The sequence below is a fragment of the Pistacia vera genome, unplaced genomic scaffold (assembly GCF_008641045.1).
Source record: "Pistacia vera cultivar Batoury unplaced genomic scaffold, PisVer_v2 Contig338, whole genome shotgun sequence".
Classification (NCBI taxonomy): domain Eukaryota; kingdom Viridiplantae; phylum Streptophyta; class Magnoliopsida; order Sapindales; family Anacardiaceae; genus Pistacia; species Pistacia vera.
In genome coordinates, this window is record NW_022196155.1 from 871,071 (window position 1) to 888,352 (window position 17,282).

The 17,282-nt window shown below is 37.9% G+C and overlaps 3 protein-coding genes across 4 annotated transcripts; all 3 read left to right on the plus strand.

The window, feature by feature from the left end:
* The first annotated feature begins 1,201 nt into the window (after positions 1-1,201).
* Positions 1,202-2,676, plus strand: LOC116138069 (probable CCR4-associated factor 1 homolog 7). Of its 2 annotated transcripts, XM_031423788.1 has the most exons (3): positions 1,202-1,372; positions 1,477-1,521; positions 1,614-2,676. In XM_031423788.1, the coding sequence occupies exon 3, from the start codon at positions 1,637-1,639 to the stop codon at positions 2,459-2,461; it is 825 nt and encodes a 274-aa protein (XP_031279648.1). In that variant the 5' UTR covers positions 1,202-1,372; positions 1,477-1,521; positions 1,614-1,636; the 3' UTR covers positions 2,462-2,676. The 2 variants fall into 2 exon arrangements, with proteins under 2 accessions (XP_031279648.1, XP_031279647.1); XM_031423787.1 differs by having other exon boundaries at positions 1,477-2,676.
* A 1,943-nt stretch (positions 2,677-4,619) lies between these two features.
* Positions 4,620-7,823, plus strand: LOC116138087 (cytochrome b561, DM13 and DOMON domain-containing protein At5g54830-like). The gene has a single exon (XM_031423817.1). The coding sequence runs from the start codon at positions 4,886-4,888 to the stop codon at positions 7,586-7,588; it is 2,703 nt and encodes a 900-aa protein (XP_031279677.1). The 5' UTR covers positions 4,620-4,885; the 3' UTR covers positions 7,589-7,823.
* A 4,438-nt stretch (positions 7,824-12,261) lies between these two features.
* LOC116138073 (cytochrome b561, DM13 and DOMON domain-containing protein At5g54830-like) lies at positions 12,262-15,460 on the plus strand. The gene has a single exon (XM_031423792.1). It carries the CDS (start codon positions 12,523-12,525, stop codon positions 15,223-15,225), a length of 2,703 nt encoding a protein of 900 aa, XP_031279652.1. The 5' UTR covers positions 12,262-12,522; the 3' UTR covers positions 15,226-15,460.
* The last annotated feature ends 1,822 nt before the right edge of the window (positions 15,461-17,282 follow it).

The window sequence follows — 17,282 nt, forward strand, 5'->3', positions numbered from 1 at the left end:
ACATAAATAATATTAAATTACTCAAGGGATACTATCACAAACCCCCCCTAAAGTTTGCGTTTTTATCATGTGGATAACACCTTTTACCAAATATAAAAAGACTAATATCCAGGAGAGACCAACGTAGCAACTAGGGGTGAAAATCGAGTCGAACCACTCACAAGCTGCTTGAACTCGATGTTGGCTTGAACTCGACTCGACATTAGTCAAGTCGAGTTCGAGTTTAATCATAGTAGAACTCGATTCGATATGTAATATGTTCGTGAGTATTTCTAAGCTCAATGGTTAAGTTGATAATTTATAAAGTAATAGGGGTCATATGTAATTTAAAAGTTATAAAATTTGCAAATCCACCCTTGTTAAGTGAGCTCGAACTCAAACTCAATTATATGAACTCGAATTCCAATTTCAAGTATCGAGTTCGAGTTCGAAATTAATTTTGTAAGCTCGAACTCGGTATTGTAGCAATCGAGTCGAGTTCGATTTACTGGATACTTAACTCGACTCGACTCGATTACACCCCTAGTAGCAATCCACTATTACAACCTCTTACTTAAATGTAAGAAGATTAGCGCAATAACCCACCGCTACGATCCTCCACTTAAATCGAAAGAGACTAGTGCAATAACCCACTACCATGACCCTCAATTTAAATCAGCGATGCTAAGATAAGAAATCAAACTTGAGATCGTGTGTCTATCAACACTATCCCCGATTTGCCCTAACCATCTAGGCCACCTATGAATGAGTTTTATCAGATATATCCCTTATAGTTTTAATATCCCTTTGTCCTAACTTTAATTTTTTTTTAGTTTTTATTCTCTTTTTTAATTTTAAAAAATTTATTCAATTGGACACCTGTGGAATAACATATCACGAAGTATTATAATACTTCACCCATTTAATTATAATGTCAATTTGATGGATTGAGGACAAATAAGTGTTAATTATATGATTTTAAAACTGTAAGGGGTATTCTTGAGAAAATTGACAAAGTTATTCTTCACTTCTAAGAATGCAAAGTTTAAGGGTTATTTATGATAATATCCCAATTATTCAGACAAGAACATTTCCAACCTAACCCGAATCAAGACACAGTCATCTCTTCAAAAGAGAACGACACCGTATCAATAAAGAACGACAGCGTTTTCTCTTTAATCATTGGCGAGGTCACTTTCCCGTTTCATCTCACTTTCCTCACAGTTGAAATACAAGACGCAGGCAACGAGTCGGGGGCTCAAAACGCGAACCCTCATTTTTTTCTCTCTCGCTACGCGTTTTCGTTGACCTGATAATCTCTCTTCAAGAATTCAAATAACTGTTCCCAACTTCAAGATCTGTTAACTCCAACACTTAATTGCACAAATCCAAGGTCAGATCTCGTTACTCAACTCTTTGAACTCGATTTACTAGCTTTTTAGATTTCTAAAAATTCTGATACTATTCTTCTTTTTTCTTCTTTTGTGTTTGTTTCAGATCTGGTAAAAGAGGATTGAAACGCCTACGTTTGTGATAACAGCGGTAACTCAGTTCAGGCCTTGAGGTTTCCTGTTACTTATGCTTTGTTTACGGATCTGGTTCTTATAGTACTTCCATCGAATTTTTTGGTTTAGGTTTGGATTTTTTTGTTTTGGAAATGTCGATTTTGCCCAAGGGCGATTCGATTCACATTCGAGAGGTGTGGAATGATAATCTCGAAGAGGAATTTGCTTTAATTCGTGAAATTGTTGATAAGTATAATTACGTAGCCATGGATACTGAGTTTCCTGGCGTTGTTTTGCGTCCGGTTGGGACTTTCAAGAATATAAACGATTATAACTACCAGACGTTGAAAGATAATGTTGATATGTTGAAATTGATTCAATTGGGGCTAACGTTTTCGGACGGGAATGGAAATTTACCTACTTGTGGAACGGATATGTTCTGCATCTGGCAATTCAATTTTCGCGAGTTTAATGTAACAGAAGATATATTTGCAAGTGATTCAGTGGAGTTGTTGCGCCAATGCGGGATTGACTTTAAGAAGAATAATGAGAAGGGTATTGATGTGAATCGATTTGGTGAGCTTTTGATGTCATCAGGGATTGTGTTGAATGATGGTGTTCACTGGGTTACGTTTCATAGTGGTTATGATTTCGGGTACCTACTAAAGTTGTTGACTTGCCGGAATTTGCCTGACACTCAATCAGGTTTCTTTGATTTAATCAATATGTATTTTCCTATGGTTTATGATATCAAGCACTTGATGAAGTTTTGCAATAGCCTTCACGGTGGGTTGAACAAGCTTGCTGAGTTGTTGGAGGTTGAAAGGGTCGGTGTGTGTCATCAGGCAGGTTCCGATAGTTTGCTCACTGCTTGCACATTTAGGAAGTTGAGGGATAACTTCTTCAACGGCTCCACAGAAAAGTATGCAGGTGTATTGTATGGTCTCGGTGTCGACAATGATAAGACTACTAATTGAAAGATAATAATTGGGAAAAGATTGGATATTTGTAGACTACTTGAGTGTGAAACTCTGTTTTCTCTTTGTATACTTTGGCAAAATGATTGTTGTTTTAGTTGTGACCTTTCTTCTTGTTGCTGTGTAACTGAAACCTTGACTGGTTTTGTAGTTTCAGTTTCATGTAAATTATTGCAGTTAGTGTTTCAATAATAATTTTAATGATTCCCAACTTATTTCGCTGAAGTTCTTAAACTGTGCTCTTCATTCTGTTAAATGTTGATCTGTTCATCCCATGATGTCACTTTGTATCTGCTTTGGAGACAGAACTACTGAATCGATGGAGGATACTCATTAAAATTGTTTCTGCCCTTGAACTAATCCACCCTTTCCATAGTCCAAATTGTGTGGACAGGAAGATTTTGTTTTTAAAAGTCCCCTTCCACACCCTCCCACCCCTTTTTTTTTGGGTATTAGGTAAGGCTCATTAGATATTATTGTGTCGCTGTCATGTTTGAAACGCTTGAAACTTCTCTGCAACCTAGCTGTTCTCCTTCGTGTTTCTGTTCAATTGCTATAATTTTGCGTCATCTTGCACTCTTCTCTGGATATTCTAGTATATTATGACTTTGTTTTTTTTTTTTTTTCATGCCATATATTATCTTTATGATGAATTTAATTTGTGTTAATTGTTAGTTTTTCGCTCTAATAAGCATTCCTCAAGTTACAAGCAGAAATTGTTCAATAAAGATATCTTATGGCATGAGATTCATTCAGTCCCTAGAATCCTTTGTTGTTTTTCGGTGGGAGCTAATCCAATTTAGCTTGGTAAAACCCTATTATGGTGACACAGGAAGAATAGGGAATCATCTTTGTCAATCTGACATTGCCTTTATGGTGACAGCTTGAGCTCAAGAGTTGGTTCGGGGAGTACAAATTCAGATTTCAGAATGTGAGTGCAGAACAAGCGAGTGATAATTCCTCTAATTCATTGTGTTCTAGTATTTCTTCATAATTTTGCCTTTCAGCTCTTCAGGCAGCAGATGTTTTCTGGGTTGGTCTGGCTCTTATCCTATTTGACTATCGATTTTCCTTTGGTAAGGATAAAAAGGCATTGGTCTTATGGTGATGTTTTGTGTTGGCATTGTTTTGGGTCATTTGACAAAATAACTGTAGCAGGATTTTGCAGATGCCTGTGAACAGTAGATTGATTTGTTATACTTATAAAGATCTAGATCTCAATAAAAAATAAATGGAAGAGTAGTGAATATAATGAGTCTGATTTTTACTTCATTTTTTAATTATTTTTTGTCAGTTCAATTCATATGGAAATATTTGGAGGATTCCATAGTTATTTCTTCCTCATTTGTCAAAATTGATATGTATTTTAAGAATTTGCTTTACAGCCAGGTTCTAGATATGTCTTTTTGCTGATCTGTCCACGTTTTTTAAGAAGTGCTTCTGCTCTTTTTCAAGGCTGGCTGTTAATATGATCTTGTTGACTGATATCTTTCTCTTGGTTGCATATTTACCAATTTATTTGACGATGGGCAGAAAAGATATTCAAGTCCAGAAGCAAGGCGTTGAAGATTTGACCTTAATATTGTATACTGTTGCTTACATTCTACAAGTTTCCCGTGACCTCGAACAGCTCAAATTGGCAATTGCTATAAATACAAAAATCTTAAAATAAAATTAAAAAATTCATTTAACTTATGATCTGACGCCCGAAATTCCACTGCGGAAAATCTCTTTGGTTGCAAGCAAGCAACAAGGGCTAAAGTTGACAGTTGTCTGGTGAAGAAAATCATAAAGACCCACAAGGAGACAATGCCTCAAGGCCCTCAACCACTAGATGGTCAATGGTTGGGCAGTACGTTTAGTAAATCATACTATGCATAATCACAAACCCCTCTCCTTCCCATTTGATTTATACTTAATGCTAAGTTACATCATTTTCAGCATTACCTAACTTTTATTTGAATTATTTTGGAGTAATGTTTTTCTTTAGTTCATATTGAATTGTATTAAAATATATTTTAATTTAGAGTTTCTAATAATAAATACTTTCTCAACCTGAAAAAAAGATATCTAAGTACGTGGCCGGCTCCACAGGTTTCACTGTCCGATAATCTACGGATTGTAGTTTAAAACACCGTCCCGATTAATGTTTGGACATGTTTATCTGTACAATCACGAAATTGCCACTCTCCTTCTCTCATTTGCCATTTCCCCCACCCACAAACTAGCTTGAAAACAGTTTGAAACTTCACAAAGACAAACTCACTCTCCGCTTAATTGCCGAGTTCGCGACTCGCTCCCCCACCGAGTTAACCCAGCCATTCATCATCAACTAGCAGCAACAGGTCAGTCGTTTTTTTTCCTTAACGGATCTCTCGTTTATTATTCTGTTTGGATCCAAATCAGATCCGCATCTCGTTCGCCATGCTCGTCCACTTTAAACCTCCTCTTCTAGGGTTAGTCTTATTTTTTTTAATCATATTTTGCTTCGCGGATCGGGATAAAGAATGTCCGAAATCGACCCCTTTAGTCGGACTGGAGTACGAGTTTACCATGGTCCAACACCAATTGAGAGGAGTTTTCTCCTTGATCGACGATTGTTCGTTTAAGGTTAAGGAATTCGATATGTTAGCCGGGACGGATGTCTACTGGTGGAGCACGATGGCACCCAATTTCGGTAACTTAACGAAAGGCTTCATAGTCTCCGATCAAAAACTCAACCAAACCTACAAAAACGCGAGTTTCACTGTTCGTTTGTTTGATAATCTTACCTGGGACCAAATCCCCGTGCTCGCCATTTGGGACGTGCACACCGCGTCCAGTTTCGGACACGTCGTGTTAAACGCGTCGGATTTGGAGCCCACATGGGGCCTTGACATGCCGCCGTTACCGGAACAGAACCGCATTCAGATGATGCCAACAATGTTTGATAACTGCAAGGAGTTGGCAAAAAATTACAGGATTAGGTGGTCGTTGGATGTGGATCAACAATTTATTGATATTGGTTTAGAGGCTGCAATCGGGATCCAGAAATATATGGCTTTCGGGTGGGCTGACCCGAGTAAGGGTACGGGGCTTATGCTGGGTTCTGATGTGGTGGTTACCGGTTTTACCGAGGAAGGAAGACCTTTTGCGGATGATTTTTTTATCTCCGACTATAGCGAATGTTCTTTTAAAAAAGATGGTTCTGTTTCTGGAGTTTGTCCTGATTCAGTTTACCAACGAAATGGCCCGGTTGGGCTCACGAATAATAGCAAGGCATTTTATGGGCTTAGAAAAGATGGGGTGTCGTTTATCAGATATAGGAGGCCGTTAATATCTGATGATAAGAAGTATGATATTTCGGTGAATTATACTGACAACATGACAGTTATTTGGGCGATGGGGTTGATGAGACCACCTGATGCTCTTAGACCTTTCTATCTTCCTCAAAATCATGGGGGACCGAAAGGGTTGACTTATGGACATTTGGTGCTCAATCTTTCAGAGCATGAGAATAATTGTTTAGGCCCTTTGGATGCAGATAACAAGGAAGATCAAGATTTGGTTATAGCAGATGCAAAAGCTCCTCTTGTTGTTGTGACCGGTGACACATTGCATTACCCAAATCCTCCAAATCCACCTAAAGTGTTTTATATCAATAAGAAGGAGGCTCCAGTGTTAAGAGTGGAACGAGGGGTGCCTGTGAAGTTCTCAATACAGGCCGGGCATGATGTTGCTTTGTACATCACTTCAGATTTGCTTGGTGGGAATGCAACATTGAGGAACAGGACTGAGACTATCTATGCAGGAGGGCCAGAAGCTGAAGGAGTTCCATCTAGTCCGAAGGAATTGGTTTGGGCTCCGGATAGGAATACACCTGATCAGGTGTACTATCAGTCTGTGTTTCAACAGAAAATGGGTTGGAGAATTGAGGTGGTTGATGGAGGTTTACCAGACATGTACAATAACAGTGTTGTTTTAGATGATCAACAAGTTACGTTCTTCTGGACATTGTCAAAGGATAAGGAGTCAATATCTCTTGCAGCTCGTGCTGAGAAAAAGAGTAATTATCTTGCTATAGGGTTTGGCACTAGCATGGTGAATAGCTATGCTTATGTGGGTTGGATTGACAGTGTTGGGAAAGGCCATGTTAATACGTATTGGATTGATGGAATGGATGCTTCGAGTGTGCATCCCACAAATGAGAATTTGACTTATGTTAGGTGCAAGTCAGAAAATGGCATTATTACATTTGAGTTTACTCGTCCCTTAAAACCACCATGCCCTCACAAACATAAGCCAGAGTGTAAAAATATCATCGACCCAACAACTCCCCTCAAAGTTATTTGGGCAATGGGTTCGAGCTGGACGGATGAACATCTTACTGAGAAAAATATGCATTTTGTTAAGAGTCAAAGGCCTGTCCGTGTGCTGCTTTTGCATGGCTCTGCAGAGGCAGAGCAGGATTTACGTCCAGTTTTAGCTGTGCATGGCTTCATGATGTTCCTTGCCTGGGGTATTGTGCTTCCAGGTGGAATATTGGCTGCTAGATACTTAAAACATGTGAAGGGTGATGGATGGTATCAGATTCATGTTTACTTGCAGTACTCAGGATTGGCAATTGTCCTTCTCGCCCTTCTTTTTGCAGTGGCTGAACTTCGGGGTTTCTATGTCAGCTCATTACATGTTAAGTTTGGGATTACTGCTATAGTTTTTGCTTGTGTGCAGCCAGTCAATGCATGTATAAGGCCTAAGAAACCTGATAATTCGGATGTCGTTTCCCCAAAAAGGCTGATGTGGGAGTACTTCCATGTCATTGTTGGCAGATCTGCCATTGTTGTAGGAATTGCGGCACTTTTCAGTGGTATGAAGCATTTAGGAGACAGATATGGAGGCGAAAATGTTCATGGACTTATTTGGGCTCTAGTTATATGGTTCCTGATTTGTGGTTCGGTAGTGGTGTATTTGGAACTCTGTCAAAAACAGCGCAGGAGGGAAAGAGTTTTTGAAAGAAGCAATTGGGTTTTGGGTAACGTTGAGGAAGATGATTCTGCTGACCTCTTAAGCCCAACTAGGGATTATGTAGAAAAGGGTCCGCAACAGTCTGGAAGACTGGAAGTTCAGTTAGAGCCTTTGAACAGGTAGATAAGTTTGATAATTATTATTATTCTTTCATATGAACTAGCCTCAGTTTTTGAAAATTTTCTACCCGTAATGGGGATAGCAGTGAGTTTATTTTCTTATACAAGTTTTTCTTTTGGTGTAAGAGGGGCGTACTGATAATTGTCCTTGCCTCCAACCATAATCGGAGTAATTAGACTACAATATGTATTTTGTACACTTTACATCGTTTAATTTTAACATAGTGAAAAGTGATATCACTGTCTTCATTTCTTTAATTTTGATTAAAGGGAGGCTTCTCTTTGCATTATAAACTAGTTTAGTGTCTACTTCTGTTTGCATAGTTGACTAGCTTGGCCTAGATACCGGTGGTGGTTTAAGGCACTACATTCTACTTGCGGAGGCTTAAAATGTAAGGCGCGAACAGATTATTAACTCCTTGATGCGTCATTTGATTTGCACTGTTAAGTGCCCATTCACTTGTTTGCTAACAATCAGAATTTGAACTGGTGTAGCAGTGCGATCTGTGCTATTCTTTTGTTCTGCTTCCAACCTTCACCACTTTGAAATTTCTCCTTCAAACCAGGGAGAATTATCAACTATTTCTGTCTTCTTTCACAAACCTATCGAGGCAGATATCATGGTTTACTTTTCCCTCTGCTAGAAACAGAGTTGATTCATTTACAGATTTAAAACTTGTCGTTTACATTCCCCTTTGATGGAGGAAATTTCGTTCATTCATTCACATGTTGAATAAACGCACGTCAGTGATTAATTGATAATTCATACGTGAAATAACGAATGTTACTTTTACATCATTTTTATTATATCATGATGTGATATATCACATCTAAAATTTTTTTTAATTATTATAAATTTTTAATATTATAATAAAATTATTATTAGTAAAATAGTCATGATGTAAGAGAATAGTATAAATATAACATTACTTTTAAACATAGAATAACAGTTGTTATATCTTGGAAGCGAATCAATTGTAGTCATGGCCCAACTCCCGATGAAAGTTGGCAAAAGGTCAGGCCTGGCCCGGCTCGTTCCAGGGGTATGTCTGGGCCAGGCTTGAGTTCAGAACTCTAGGCCAGGCTTTGGAAAAAAGAAGGCCAGCCCAGGCCTGGGTTATCACATTATTATAAAATGATATTTTTACTTCATAATTAACATTGAATAACTAATAAATATAGGTATTAATCTATGCTTTGATTAAAAATGTACACAACTCCTACATCACGTTGATTTCATCAAAATCAAATAACCAAAATCGTTACGACTTGTAAATCTAAATAAACAAGTTAACTTCATAATTGCATGCATCTATATAAGTATTGTTGTCATTGTTGAGTTGTATATATTACCATTTATGAACAATATTGAATTTTTTCCTTAAAATAAAAATACACCAATGATTTTCAACACCTTCACTCACTCACACAAATACAATTAGTCCTTTTTTTCATAAAACATAAATGCATGAACATTTAGGGTAAATTAGCAAAAATAATCTAATTTAACACAATTGTAGTGTGGGCATGTGTTGTAACCTAAAATCCCACGTCGCTATCATCTGAGGATTACTAAGTGTTTAAATACAAATAATAGGCCTATATGCAACAAACGTGTTTTGTGGTCGAAGCCCGAGAACAAAACTATGAAGTCCGTTACACTTTTCCAGATTAGTATTTTTCTACTCGTAACGAGTTGCATATATTAATAATTATGAACAACATTGAATTAATTACTTATAATAAAAATATAACCATAGTTTTTCAAGAATTCCACCTATACTGTTGTGAAAATACCACAATACCCTCTAAAATCCCTACCCTTCTTTTTTCATAATATACAAATTAAGAAGTATTTAGGCTTAATTAGTAAAAATTCAAAATTTAAAAGACCGTTATACCCTTTTCCAGTGCGCTGGAGGGTAATGACATCATCTCCAGTCTGCTATATATAGACGTCGCCGTTAAAATCGAGCACTGTGTCTGTCTGGGTGAGATTATCAGTACTCTCTTTCTCTCTCTTCTTCTCGCCCAAATTTCGGTTTCAGGTTCTACAGCAACTTTACCTTACTTGGCTGCTCTGGATCCCGATATCTCTCGGTAAATTCATTATCTCTTCGAGAATTTTCATTTTATTCTCGCATTTCCAGTTCAGGAACTAACTAGCGTTCGTTTAATGGAAATGGTAGCTTAATTTTGTTTGTTTAATGTGTGTTTGGATTCTAATTATGATTGTTTTTGCGTGTTGTTCTTTACCACAGCGTTAGATAGCTTTATGCAGTTGTATTTTAGGTTCAGTTCTTAACTAGGATTCGTGTTTAGGTTTTGTTTTGTTGTCTTTCAGTTGTGTATTCGTAGAAATGCAAGAGGCATTTTATCTTTTTTGAATTTTTTAAACATATTTTTGAGAGCCTTGTTGTTATGAAATGTGTAAACTATAATTGCTTACTTGGTGAGGTATGTGTGGATTTTATTTGTATTTAGTTCTTTTTGCTAGTGACGAATTTGTATGTTTGGTTGCTTGGATTTGTGCTAATCAGTTTCAGTATTTGTTAATCTATGTTAATCATACACCTGATCAGGTTACTATCGTCTGGGTTTCACAGAAAATGGGTTGGAGAATTGAGGTGGTTGTGGAGGTTTACCAGACATGTACAATAACAGTGTTGTTTTAGATGATCAACAAGTTACGTCTTCTGGACATTGTCAAAGGATAAGGAGTCAATATCTCTTGCAGCTCGTGCTGAAAAAAGAGTATTTTCTTGCTATAGGGTTTGGCCCTAGCATGGTGAATAGCTATGCTTATGTGGGTTGGATTGACAGTGTTGGGAAAGGCCATGTTAATACGTATTGGATTGATGGAATGGATGCTTCGAGTGTGCATCCACAAATGAGAATTTGACTTATGTTAGGTGCAAGTCAGAAAGGCATATTACATTTGAGTTTACTCGTCCCTTAAACCCACCATGCCCTCACAAACATAAGCCAGAGTGTAAAAATATCATCGACCCAACACCTCCCCTCAAGTTATTTGGGCAATGGGTTCGAGCTGGACGGATGAACATCTTACTGAGAAAAATATGCATTTTGTTAAGAGTCAAAGGCCGTCCGTGTGCTGCTTTTGCATGGCTCTGCAAGGCAGAGCAGATTTACGTCCAGTTTTAGCTGTGCATGGCTTCTGATTTTCCTTGCCTGGGGTATTGTGCTTCCAGGTGGAATATTGGCTGCTAATACTTAAAACATGTGAAGGTGATGGATGGTATCAGATTCTTTTTACTTGCAGTACTCAGGATTGGCATTGTCCTTCTGCCCTTCTTTTTGCAGTGGCTGAACTTCGGGGTTTCTATGTCAGCTCATTACATGTTAAGTTTGGGATTACTGCTATGTTTTTTGCTTGTGCACCAGTCAATGCATGTATAAGCCTAAGAACCTGATAATTCGGATGTGTTTCCCCAAAAAGGCTGATTGGGAGTACTTCCATGTCATTGTTGGCAATCTGCCATTGTTGTAGGAATTGGCGCACTTTCCAGTGGTATGAAGCATTTAGGAGACAGAATGGAGGCGAAAATGTTCATGGACTTATTTGGGCTCTAGTTATAGGGTTCCTGATTTGTGGTTCGGTAGTGGTGTATTTGGAACTCTGTCAAAAACAGCGCAGGAGGAAAGAGTTTTGAAAGAAGCAATTGGGTTTTGGGTAACTTTGAGGAAGATGATTCTGCTGACCTCTTAAGCCCAACTAGGGATTATGTAGAAAGGGTCCGCAACAGTCTGAAGACTGGAAGTTCAGTTAGAGCCTTTGAACAGTAGATGTTTGATAATTATTATTATTCTTTCATATGAACTAGCCATCAGTTTTTGAAATTTTTCTACCCGTAATGGGGATAGAATTTGCTTTACAGCCAGGTTCTAGATATGTCTTTTTGCTGATCTGTCCACGTGTTTTAAGAAGTGCTTCTGCTCTTTTTCAAAGCTGGCTGTTAATATTATCTTGTTGACTGATATCTTTCTCTTGGTTGCATATTTACCAATTTTTTTGACGATGGGCAGAAAAGGTATTTAAGTCCAGAAGCAAGGCGTTGAAGATTTGACCTTAATATTGTATACTGTTGCTTACATTCTACAAGTTTCCCGTGACCTCGAACAGCTCAAATTGGCAATTGCTATAAATACAAAAATCTTAAAATAAAATTAAAAAATTCATTTAACTTATGATCTGACGCCCGAAATTCCACTGCGGAAAATCTCTTTGGTTGCAAGCAAGCAACAAGGGCTAAAGTTGACAGTTGTCTGGTGAAGAAAATCATAAAGACCCACAAGGAGACAATGCCTCAAGGCCCTCAACCACTAGATGGTCAATGGTTGGGCAGTACGTTTAGTAAATCATACTATGCATAATCACAAACCCCTCTCCTTCCCAATTGATTTATACTTAATGCTAAGTTACATCATTTTCAGCATTACCTAACTTTTATTTGAATTATTTTGGAGTAATGTTTTTCTTTAGTTCATATTGAATTGTATTAAAATATATTTTAATTTAGAGTTTCTAATAATAAATACTTTCTCAACCTGAAAAAAAGATATCTAAGTACGTGGCCGGCTCCACAGGTTTCACTGTCCGATAATCTACGGATTGTAGTTTAAAACACCGTCCCGATTAATGTTTGGACATGTTTATCTGTACAATCACGAAATTGCCACTCTCCTTCTCTCATTTGCCATTTCCCCCACCCACAAACTAGCTTGAAAACAGTTTGAAACTTCACAAAGACAAACTCACTCTCCGCTTAATTGCCGAGTTCGCGACTCGCTCCCCCACCGAGTTAACCCAGCCATTCATCATCAACTAGCAGCAACAGGTCAGTCGTTTTTTTTCCTTAACGGATCTCTCGTTTATTATTCTGTTTGGATCCAAATCAGATCCGCATCTCGTTCGCCATGCTCGTCCACTTTAAACCTCCTCTTCTAGGGTTAGTCTTATTTTTTTTAATCATATTTTGCTTCGCGGATCGGGATAAAGAATGTCCGAAATCGACCCCTTTAGTCGGACTGGAGTACGAGTTTACCATGGTCCAACACCAATTGAGAGGAGTTTTCTCCTTGATCGACGATTGTTCGTTTAAGGTTAAGGAATTCGATATGTTAGCCGGGACGGATGTCTACTGGTGGAGCACGATGGCACCCAATTTCGGTAACTTAACGAAAGGCTTCATAGTCTCCGATCAAAAACTCAACCAAACCTACAAAAACGCGAGTTTCACTGTTCGTTTGTTTGATAATCTTACCTGGGACCAAATCCCCGTGCTCGCCATTTGGGACGTGCACACCGCGTCCAGTTTCGGACACGTCGTGTTAAACGCGTCGGATTTGGAGCCCACATGGGGCCTTGACATGCCGCCGTTACCGGAACAGAACCGCATTCAGATGATGCCAACAATGTTTGATAACTGCAAGGAGTTGGCAAAAAATTACAGGATTAGGTGGTCGTTGGATGTGGATCAACAATTTATTGATATTGGTTTAGAGGCTGCAATCGGGATCCAGAAATATATGGCTTTCGGGTGGGCTGACCCGAGTAAGGGTACGGGGCTTATGCTGGGTTCTGATGTGGTGGTTACCGGTTTTACCGAGGAAGGAAGACCTTTTGCGGATGATTTTTTTATCTCCGACTATAGCGAATGTTCTTTTAAAAAAGATGGTTCTGTTTCTGGAGTTTGTCCTGATTCAGTTTACCAACGAAATGGCCCGGTTGGGCTCACGAATAATAGCAAGGCATTTTATGGGCTTAGAAAAGATGGGGTGTCGTTTATCAGATATAGGAGGCCGTTAATATCTGATGATAAGAAGTATGATATTTCGGTGAATTATACTGACAACATGACAGTTATTTGGGCGATGGGGTTGATGAGACCACCTGATGCTCTTAGACCTTTCTATCTTCCTCAAAATCATGGGGGACCGAAAGGGTTGACTTATGGACATTTGGTGCTCAATCTTTCAGAGCATGAGAATAATTGTTTAGGCCCTTTGGATGCAGATGACAAGGAAGATCAAGATTTGGTTATAGCAGATGCAAAAGCTCCTCTTGTTGTTGTGACCGGTGACGCATTGCATTACCCAAATCCTCCAAATCCCCCTAAAGTGTTTTATATCAATAAGAAGGAGGCTCCAGTGTTAAGAGTGGAACGAGGGGTGCCTGTGAAGTTCTCAATACAGGCCGGGCATGATGTTGCTTTGTACATCACTTCAGATTTGCTTGGTGGGAATGCAACATTGAGGAACAGGACTGAGACTATCTATGCAGGAGGGCCAGAAGCTGAAGGAGTTCCATCTAGTCCGAAGGAATTGGTTTGGGCTCCGGATAGGAATACACCTGATCAGGTGTACTATCAGTCTGTGTTTCAACAGAAAATGGGTTGGAGAATTGAGGTGGTTGATGGAGGTTTACCAGACATGTACAATAACAGTGTTGTTTTAGATGATCAACAAGTTACGTTCTTCTGGACATTGTCAAAGGATAAGGAGTCAATATCTCTTGCAGCTCGTGCTGAGAAAAAGAGTAATTATCTTGCTATAGGGTTTGGCACTAGCATGGTGAATAGCTATGCTTATGTGGGTTGGATTGACAGTGTTGGGAAAGGCCATGTTAATACGTATTGGATTGATGGAATGGATGCTTCGAGTGTGCATCCCACAAATGAGAATTTGACTTATGTTAGGTGCAAGTCAGAAAATGGCATTATTACATTTGAGTTTACTCGTCCCTTAAAACCACCATGCCCTCACAAACATAAGCCAGAGTGTAAAAATATCATCGACCCAACAACTCCCCTCAAAGTTATTTGGGCAATGGGTTCGAGCTGGACGGATGAACATCTTACTGAGAAAAATATGCATTTTGTTAAGAGTCAAAGGCCTGTCCGTGTGCTGCTTTTGCATGGCTCTGCAGAGGCAGAGCAGGATTTACGTCCAGTTTTAGCTGTGCATGGCTTCATGATGTTCCTTGCCTGGGGTATTGTGCTTCCAGGTGGAATATTGGCTGCTAGATACTTAAAACATGTGAAGGGTGATGGATGGTATCAGATTCATGTTTACTTGCAGTACTCAGGATTGGCAATTGTCCTTCTCGCCCTTCTTTTTGCAGTGGCTGAACTTCGGGGTTTCTATGTCAGCTCATTACATGTTAAGTTTGGGATTACTGCTATAGTTTTTGCTTGTGTGCAGCCAGTCAATGCATGTATAAGGCCTAAGAAACCTGATAATTCGGATGTCGTTTCCCCAAAAAGGCTGATGTGGGAGTACTTCCATGTCATTGTTGGCAGATCTGCCATTGTTGTAGGAATTGCGGCACTTTTCAGTGGTATGAAGCATTTAGGAGACAGATATGGAGGCGAAAATGTTCATGGACTTATTTGGGCTCTAGTTATATGGTTCCTGATTTGTGGTTCGGTAGTGGTGTATTTGGAACTCTGTCAAAAACAGCGCAGGAGGGAAAGAGTTTTTGAAAGAAGCAATTGGGTTTTGGGTAACGTTGAGGAAGATGATTCTGCTGACCTCTTAAGCCCAACTAGGGATTATGTAGAAAAGGGTCCGCAACAGTCTGGAAGACTGGAAGTTCAGTTAGAGCCTTTGAACAGGTAGATAAGTTTGATAATTATTATTATTCTTTCATATGAACTAGCCTCAGTTTTTGAAAATTTTCTACCCGTAATGGGGATAGCAGTGAGTTTATTTTCTTATACAAGTTTTTCTTTTGGTGTAAGAGGGGCGTACTGATAATTGTCCTTGCCTCCAACCATAATCGGAGTAATTAGACTACAATATGTATTTTGTACACTTTACATCGTTTAATTTTAACATAGTGAAAAGTGATATCACTGTCTTCATTTCTTTAATTTTGATTAAAGGGAGGCTTCTCTTTGCATTATAAACTAGTTTAGTGTCTACTTCTGTTTGCATAGTTGACTAGCTTGGCCTAGATACCGGTGGTGGTTTAAGGCACTACATTCTACTTGCGGAGGCTTAAAATGTAAGGCGCGAACAGATTATTAACTCCTTGATGCGTCATTTGATTTGCACTGTTAAGTGCCCATTCACTTGTTTGCTAACAATCAGAATTTGAACTGGTGTAGCAGTGCGATCTGTGCTATTCTTTTGTTCTGCTTCCAACCTTCGCCACTTTGAAATTTCTCCTTCAGACCAGGGAGAATTATCAACTATTTCTGTCTTCCTTCACAAACCTATCGAGGCAGATATCATGGTTTACTTTTCCCTCTGCTAGAAACAGAGTTGATTCATTTACAGATTTAATACTTGTCGTTTACATTCCCCTTTGATGGAGGAAATGTCGTTCATTCATTCACATGTTGAATAAACGCACGTCAGTGATTAATTGATAATTCGTACATTAAATGACAAGTAATGCTATATTTACACTAACTTTTATGTCATTTTCGATGTGTCATATGTTATGTTTATACAAATTTTTAATTATTTTTAATTTTTAATATTATAATAGAATTATTATTAATGAAATGGTCATGATGTAAATGGTACTGTAAATGTAGCATTATTTTTCAAAGAAATTTTTAATTATTATAAATTTTTGATATTATAATAGAATTAATATTACTTATTAGTAAAATGGCCATATGTAAGAAAATGATGTAAAAAAGTGGTGTAAAAGTAACATTACTCTTAAATGTTGTTTTATCTACAAAGTGAACCATTAAAGGAGTGTTTGTCTGAGCTTATGAAAATTAGCTTATAAGCAATAAGTGTTTATAAGCTAATTTTTGTTTATAAGTATTTGAAATTTTAAGCAATTACGTGTTTGGTTAAAGTATTTATAAGTGACTAACAAGTAGTTGACATGTTTGGTAAAATGTGGCTTATAAGTACATTTTATTATAAAATGACTAAAAATGGTACTATATTAAACAAAGGTATACTATAAAATTTTAAAATTAAACAAGGATAATATAGTAATATACTTGGTCAAACTAGCTTATAAGCAGAGTGCTTATAAGCCCAAAAAAAAAAAGTACCTCCCCCCTAGCTTAATTTTTTGTTTTTGCTTATAAGCTCAACTTATAAGGTAAAAAAAGTTATAAACAAATAGGTCAACTTAATTTTAAAGCTTATAAGCTAGTTTGATCAGCTTATAAGCTTAGACAAACACCCCTTTAGTCATGGCTCAGCTCCAGATGAAAGTTGGCAAAAAGTCAGGCCTGTCCGGCTCGTTCCAGGGGTATGTCTGGGCCAGGCTTGAGTTCAGAACTCTAGGCCGGGCCTTGGAAAAAAGAAGGCCAGCCGAGGCCTGGGTTATCACATTATTATGAAATGATATTTTTACTTTATAATTAACATTGAATAACTAATAAATATAGGTATTAATCTATACTTTGATTAAAAACGTACACAACTCCTACATCACGTTGATTTCATCAAAATCAATTACCCAAAATGGCTACGACTTGTAAATCTAAATAAACAAGTTAACATCATAATTGCCTGCATCTATATAAGTATTGTTGTCATTGTTGAGTTGTATATATTACCATTTATGAACAATATTTAATTTTTTCCTTAGAATAAAAATACACCAATGATTTTCAACACCTCCACTTGCACTCACTCAAATACCATTAGTCCTTTTTTTCATAAAACATAAATGCATGAACATTTAGGGTAAATTA

Excerpts from the sequence above, each read along its gene's own strand:
- LOC116138069 (XM_031423787.1), top strand. The coding sequence starts at position 1,637 with ATGTCGATTTTGCCCAAGGGCGATTCGATTCACATTCGAGAGGTGTGG.
- LOC116138073 (XM_031423792.1), top strand. The coding sequence starts at position 12,523 with ATGCTCGTCCACTTTAAACCTCCTCTTCTAGGGTTAGTCTTATTTTTT.
- LOC116138087 (XM_031423817.1), top strand. The coding sequence starts at position 4,886 with ATGCTCGTCCACTTTAAACCTCCTCTTCTAGGGTTAGTCTTATTTTTT.